Below are 8013 nucleotides of genomic sequence, written 5' to 3' on the forward strand. Positions count from 1 at the left end.
CACAAACACGCAAGTGAAACCTCCCCTAGACCGAAGAAACCTCGGCAATCGATTCCACACTACCCCTCCCGCTCCTGGAGGTAAGATTCCCTGGAATGGAGATGAAGCCCACTCCCACCCCCGCCAAGGCTCGCGACCTCTCCCTAGGCTCGAGGGACCCAGGGTCTAGGATCCTTCCCTCGGGGACTGATCAAACGTCAGAGAAGCAGCCGCTCTCACCCTCGGCGAGCAGAGCCGTACACACGGAGATAAACACGATGAGTAGCGTGTCTGCGAACATGGTGCTCATCTTGCGCTTCAGTCTCTGCACTCCCACCCGCCAGGGGGGAAGCGCTCGAAAGCCAGGGAAAGTGAAACGAAAACGATTTTTTTTTTTTCTAGATTTCCGGACAGCCGAGTAACACACCGACACTCTCAGCCTGGAAGCCTCACTTCCGCTTCCTGGGCGCAGCGCCGGAAGTGCTCCTCCTGGCGTGTCGCGCTACCGCGAGAATCCCGCAGAAACCGAGCTGCGTGTCTCTGGGGCTTATGGGCTGGCGCTCAGGCCGAATCTCGCGAGAGTTGGAACTGGAGCCGCTGAAACAGAATTACGGCGGCGGAACCTTGTCTGGTAGCGTTTTCTCGCGGTGGTGGTGTGGTGTGCTTTCTTCTCGCCCAGAGTCGACTTGTTTTGACTCGTCTGCGTTTATGTCTCAGTCCCGCATCTAAAGTCGAGTAGGTAGTTTAGCCTAGGTTTGCGTAAAGTGGGGAGATTGACTTCCGCACACACGTACCGAATGCCTGTGTTTAGATGCCGGGCCACGGATTTGGGGCGCGAACGTCAATGAATCGTGGCCCGCTGGCTTCCAGGCACTCACGTCCTAGTAAAAGAGAAAAACTTGTACATACGGTGTGATTGGGGTTTTAATAGAGGTATGACCAGAATGCTGCGGTGACCCGGTTGAGGGGATGATCAGAGAAAGCTAGTAGAAGGAATTGAAGCAGTCGCTTAGAGAAGTCTGAGTGCTTTTGTAGAAAGCAAAGTCTTTCCAGGCAGAGACACGGTGCTTGAAAATACCCGGTGTGTAATAGAGCAGTGAGCGGTTTGTCTTGAGAAGGTGTCCTAAACCCAAATACCCGTCATGGTCAGGTATAAAGTATTTTACACTGGGTGGGCGTAAGAAAATGGTGGGAGGTACTACGATGAGCAAGGGAGCACTAACTTTATCTGAAGGGAACAATTGCTACATCCAACCAATTTCCCTTGGAGAATGAGCACCCAGTTTCCAATACCTTCCCATTTTTCAAGAAAATGATTTTATATGAAATTTTACAAGTTCAGTCTATAAATGCTGATAACTCATTAAATTTTAAAATGGGTAGAGAAATTGTCTCATTAGCTTGGTTTCAGCCTTTTCAGCTTTTCCAGACTGTCTGTGTGAGTGTGTAGGAAAATCTGGAAGCTGGCTGAACTGTTTCCCCTTGACCTGTACTCTCTATCGTTTTTTTTCTTTTCTTGTAAACTCCAATGCATTTTATTTATAATTTTCCTATAACACTATATTTGGCCTTTATTAGTTATATGTGCCTTTCTTGTCTCCTCTTTACACTTAGTGGCAGAGACCCTGTTTCCTTTTAACAGATATTGAGCTTCTCTTCATGTGTCAGGCTCAGTGGTAAGCACTGTTAAGGTTGGAAAGAGTGATTAAGATACTACTACTGACTTCCCTGTAAGTTATACATTATAACAACATATACTAGAGGTGTCAACTGAAAAAAATTGAGCAACCTGAAAGTTGGGAGTTATATTTTATTCCGCGTGGACTTTCTGAGGCCTTAAGCCCGGGAGGCAGCCTTTCAGCTCTGAGACACTGCTCCAAAGAGGAAAGGGAGGAGCAAGGATATATAGGAGTTTTTGCAACAAAAACCAGGTAGTTGGCAATCAAAAGAGTACTGCTAATTGAAGAAAAACCAGACATCTCAAGTTAATGAATTTAGCTGTGTATGGGAAGATGCAAGAGTTTGGGCTTATTGATATCCTTCCTTTGATATGCACCTTAACTGTCTAGGGCCAGTATCCTGTTTTTTACTCCATCCTGAATTCCTCTCAGGTTGCACCATTGGGGACAGCTGCAGTGGCTGACAGCTTGGTGACCAGCAGCCTGTTTGTTTTTCTCTATCCTGAGTTGCCTCAGGGCTGATGTAGTGGCTGATGGCTTGATGGCCACAATATCCTATGTTTGCTGATATGGCAGGTGACATTTTACATCCACAGAGGTACTCATAAAATGTTATTGGAGCACAGATGAGGGCAAGATTGGTTCTTTCTGGAGGAGTTGGAAAAACTTCATCCCACCTGAACTATTCAACTTCGATGGTTTTTATTCAGCTTTGTATCACCCATGGTAATTGTTGAGGTGCAACAGAGCATGACCTTTGAAGTAAGGCTTGGTTTTCTTTTTCTGTTTTTTTTATTTTTTGGCCATGCCACGAGGTTTCTGGATTGAGCCCAGGGCCCCGACAGTGAGAACACTGAGTCCTAACCACTGGACCGCCAGGGAATTCCCCAGACCTGGTTTTCAATTCTGGCTTTGCCACTTAGTTGACAGCAGTCCTTGAGCATATTGTTTAACATCTTTTTTTTAAATAAATAGATAAATTTATTTATCTATTTATTTATTTTGGGGTGTGTTGGGTCTTCGTTTCTGTGCGAGGGCTTTCTCTAGTTGCGGCGAGTGGGGGCTACTCTTCATCGCGATGTGAGGGCCTCTCCCTGTCGCGGCCTCTCTTGTTGGGGAGCACAGGCTCCAGACGCACAGGCTTAGTAGTTGTGGCTCACGGGCCTAGTTGCTCTGCGGCATGTGGGATATTTCCACACCAGGGCTTGAACTCGTGTCCCCTGCATTGGCAGGCAGATTCTCAACCACTGCACCACCAGGGAAGCCTTGTTTAACATCTTTGAGCCTCAGTTTCCTTGTCTATAAAATAGTAATAGCATCAGCTACATGAAACTGTTAGGAAGATTAAATTTGAAAGAGTAATATTATAAAGCATATAAAACTGTTTGTGGCACACATAGTTGATCAAATCCAATATGCTATTGATTAGAAGATGCACTATTATTTTATGTACTATTAAGAAAGAAAATAATTAAACCATGACACACCATTGATTGTAAGATGCATCCCATCCAGAAGTTTAAAATATGGGGGGAAAAGTCTTACAATCAGTGAAATACAGTAATAAAAAGCATTTCAATTATTCCTATGTTAATATTTACTACAGAACTGTCTGCTAGGATAACATTTCCTTCTCTAGGGCAACAATATCATGACCCTAATGCCCTTTGTTCAAGAACAGTGCTAGAGGCAATTCAGTGACATCTTTACTACATGCTACCAGATTCCTTTATCATATCTCTAAAGTCTCATTGTACTAATTTTTAGATTTCAAAGTTTTCTCCGTGAAGACCACTGTCCAAAAATTCACTGTCCTCCAATTTCTATGACTATTATAAGGCTTTTGTACTGGGACTTCCTTTCACTATTCTTTAGGGTACGAGTCACTATTTCCTGGACCCACATCTTCCGCCTTAGTTTATACTTTTTTTATGTTGTGGTACAACCTCAAGTAACTTCCTGTGAAAGGTAAATTGGAGCTAAACTTCAATGTTCTTACATTATTAGTAGTAATAATTAAGAATAATAATACCATTTTTTAAACAAATATTTAGTACTAGGCGAGGCATTGTAAAAGATTATGAGAGAAATTAAATCTCTTCTCATAACTGACGTATTAAAGGATGTGGTCTTTACGTTTGAATCGTAATCCTACTTCATGCAAGCTGTATTACTCTAGCAAGTTAATTTAATTTCTCTGAGCCTCATTTATTTTTTTAATCTATGAAGTAGAAGTAAAAATACCTACCTTCCAGAATTACTGTGAGGTTTGTATAGGGTTGAGAACAAAATTCTGGAGTCAGGCTACCTGTCTTCAAATCTTGGCTTCACCACTCAATTTAATGTGCAATTTCAGGCAAATTATTTCACTGCATTGTGCCTTGGTTTCCTTAAATGTAAAATGGCATAATAATAAGTCCAAAGTTGTTTTTTTTAATTATTTGAGCAAAATATTTAGAATGGTACCGGGCTCATAGAAAGGTCACAATAAGTGTTAACTGTTATTGTTACTGGTTCTTATTAAACCACCTAGTACATAATCCTTGAACTAGTTTTTTCTCATTCTATTCACTTTCCCTGTCATCTTGCTTTCTTCAGTAGCTTCAGTTACCATTTACCCACTGATAATTCATGAAATAATATCTGTAGCTCAGGTTTCTTTTCTGATTCTCAGACCTAGTAACTTAACTGCCAACTGGGCATTTCCGTTTGGATATCCCAGACTGAACCTATCCAGTTCTTTCACTCAAACTCCAATTTTCCCTTCTTCCCTTATACTTAGCAATCCAAGTGTTCATAGATGGATGAATGGATAACCAAAATGTGTCCATATATATATAATTCAGTCTTAAAAGAAGGAAATTCTAACACATTCTGCAACATAGATGAGCCTTGAAGACATTACACTAAGTAAAATAAGCCAGTCACAAAAGTATGAATACTGTATGATTCCACTACGAGGTACTTAGAGTAGTGAAATCCATAGACACAGAAAGTAGAATGGTGGATGCTAAGGACTGGGGAGAGGAGAGAGGAGAGTTATTGTTTAATGGGCACAGAGTTTCAGTTTGGGAAGATGAAAAAGTTCAGGAGATGGATGTGGTGGGTGATTATTGCACAACAATATGAACAATATTAATATCGCTGAACTGTACCCTTAGACATAGTTAAAATGGTAGGCTTGATATTGTGCCTATGTTACCATAACTTAAAAAAACTTTTTTAAGTTGGACCATATCTAGAGGATGTGGATCAGCAGAATCTTTTAGTCATTTCTAGTGGGAGTATAAATTGGTACAGCCTCCTTTGAAAGTTTATCATTAACCTGTAAAGATAAACATTTGGAAACCCCTTGACCTACCATTTTGCTCCAGGTATATACCCAAAAGAAACTTGAACAAGTACCAGGACATACACAAGATTGTTCATATGAGCATTCTCTTTAATATCAAAATCTGAAGACAACCCAAATGCCCATCTACAAGTAGAAGAATAGATAAATAAATTAGAATATATTTATACAGCACTCCAAATGAATTTATTGCAGTTATATGCCATAATGTGCATTAATCCTAGCAATATAATATTGAGTGAAAAGAGTAAGTCTAAGAATTACATACAGCATGTGATAGACTTCTTATAAAGTTAATAACTTCTAAGCTGCCCCCCCAAAACTGTTTAGGAATATATATATATATATATATATATATATATATATATATATACACCTGTGATATTAAAAAGAAAAGCAAGAGAATGATGATTTAGATAGTGTTACCTTGAGTGGGAAGAGGCTGGGTGATGCGATGGAGGGTCAAAGAGGTGAATGTCATTGTAAATTCATGTCCTAGTTTTCATGTTGGTGGTGACTTCATGGATATTTGTTTGTTTGTTTATTTATTGGCTGTGCGGCTTCTGGGATCTTAGTTCCCCAACCAGGGATTGAACATGGGCCCTCAACAGTGAAAGCTCGGAGTCCTAACCACTGGAACGCCAGGGAATTCCCCTGTTGTATTATTTTGAATGAAAGAATGAATGAATGCTTGAGAGCCTTGAATGAACCAGTGGTGAGAATGTGTCATGAGCCAAGAATAATAGTGAATCTAATTTTCTGCATCTGAGCTCAAAAATATTTTATCTTTTTACATTCAATTCGATATCTCTTTGATGCAAGTAAAGAAAAGGGGGGAAATAATCTTTTAAATTACTTGCTATCAAGAAAAAAATGATACTCTAGAAAAATGTGTCACATTTCTCTTGTGGCTTCAAGTATCCTCTTATTGACTGTCACTTTTGCCTGGGCATTTAAGCATCCCAAGTGTAGAAGATCAGTGATAGTGGAAAGACACGAGAATATCTTGAGTTTGGATGGGAATTTTGCAAAATAAGCAGTGTTTCTTTTTAAGAAAATTAGTCTGCCATCTTTACATAGAATAGATTTATTTGGAAGGGAGATTGCAGTCAGGAAAACCAACTATCAGGCTATCATCATGATGCAGTTTTCAAGTGAGGAAGCCCTGAACTAAATAGTATCAGCAGAAATTGACAAGAGAAAATCCAATAGAGTTTTGAAGGATGAAATAGTAATTCTTAGAATTAAATAAAATGAGGTGAACAAGAATACTTCAGTAATTATAAGGTTTCTACCAGAGGCATTTCTAGGTGTATTGTGACCTAAAGCTTATACAATTCTTGGGCTCTTTCTACAAAGAACAATATGGAATTACATGTCAAAATTAGGTACAAAAGTGAATACTTATTTATTTATTTAAAAGGGGCCAGCGCAAGTGAGGATCCCAAAAGCGTAAGTTTCTTTCATTAATTTCATGGTAAATCTGTCTCTGTATTTTGACAAACCTGACATAGAATGTCTGGGAAAAGTAGCCTTTTAAGAGCGGAAAATACAAAAAATTTGGTTTTGACAATAAGCTTTATAATATTAAGAGTTAGAAGGGACCCTTGAAAATGCTTAAATACCTAAACAAGTCCACATTCCTTTTCTCACATGTGAGTCTGGGCCATCTTTAATAGAAGACTAAAATCTGAGGTGACTTTTCCCATTAGAAATACACATTGTCATGCTTACTCAGTATTCCTATGGTAGATTCTTGGCCGATAATTCACTTGTACTCACTACTTAGACTATTACCCACCTTAATAATTCACTTTGCTGCCAAAAAGGCATTGATTTTATTCATGGAGAAACATAAATACCATAAACAATACTACTAAATGTTCATTTCTCTGACTCTGGGCCTTTTCAGGAGCTCCATCTCAAATTGACATATACACCAAGCACAGAGCCTATTAGTAGATACTTAAAAATATTTGTCAAAGGGATGAAATGCATGTTCTACGTACAAAAGCATTCAACCAAAGCACAGGGAAATTTTAACTTTCCATTCTTGTGGTACATATCACTTATCCTTTCCCAAGGAGAAATTGTTCTGTGCAGGACAAATTAGACCTTTTTCACTCATTTCAATCTGATTCTTACGCATTTTTCTGTGGTCTGTTTTCTGTGTTCTCTCTGAACCTCATGCAAATAATTCATTCCATAATGTTCTGAACATAGATGGCAGTTGGTTATTTCAGGTAAAACTTCCTAAGTGACTGTACCGTAGTGATTTTACCTCTATCTGAGGTCTGATCTTCAACTTTGGAAGTTCAGAAACTTCATTATATGGATTTGTATGAAGGTGATCAGATTTCCATGAACCTAGGTTGAAGGAAAGTGACTATCCCTGTCATTTAGACTAATGCCACATTGTAGGTACTCAGTAAGTGTTTTCATTAATGATTAAGAGGCAGTAAAATGAAAGTTTGTTGGAAATAACAGATAATTTAGTACAGTTATATCATAAGACAGAAAGCTGGAGAAATAGGTAAGACTTTGAATTGCAGGTGAAACACAGTCCAAATTTTTATTCAGAGGGCAGCGGAGCCTTTGAAGATTTTATAGTAAAAAAGTGACATGATCAAAGTGGTGCCTTAGGAAAAAGAATTTGGCAACACAGTTTAGAATGGATGGCAGATTAATTAGAAGACCATATTGATGTCCAGACGAACAGAAAAAAGAGCCAGAACTAGGGTGTCAGTGAAAAGAATGAATACTAGAGAAACCAGGAAAGTAATTCATGAGACTGATTTAGCATGGCTTAGAGAATAGAGAAAGGAGAAATGGCAAAAATTATTCTGGTGTTTCTAGTGTGGCTAATGGGGAAATGGATCCTTAACAGAAACTATGTTATACAAACTCAGCATAGTCTTGTATGCTCTTTGCAATCATTTTATCTATCTTTTTTCCTAAACCTCTATCCTGTTTGCCTTTTAGAATCTTCCCTACCTCTCTCAC

At 39.2% G+C, this 8013-nt stretch overlaps 1 protein-coding gene across 1 annotated transcript in view; it reads right to left on the bottom strand.

Annotated features, from left to right (window-relative positions):
• TMCO1 (transmembrane and coiled-coil domains 1) overlaps window positions 1-494 on the bottom strand; it is a 46196-nt gene extending 45702 nt beyond the window's left edge. The window contains exon 1 of the mRNA XM_065878733.1: window positions 220-494. Within this exon, the coding sequence (XP_065734805.1) occupies window positions 220-289 (70 nt within the window). The 5' untranslated portion in view covers window positions 290-494. The remainder of the gene's footprint in view (window positions 1-219) is intronic.
• Window positions 495-8013: the final 7519 nt, after the last annotated feature.

The sequence above is a fragment of the Phocoena phocoena genome, chromosome 1, assembly GCF_963924675.1.
Source record: "Phocoena phocoena chromosome 1, mPhoPho1.1, whole genome shotgun sequence".
Taxonomy (NCBI): domain Eukaryota; kingdom Metazoa; phylum Chordata; class Mammalia; order Artiodactyla; family Phocoenidae; genus Phocoena; species Phocoena phocoena.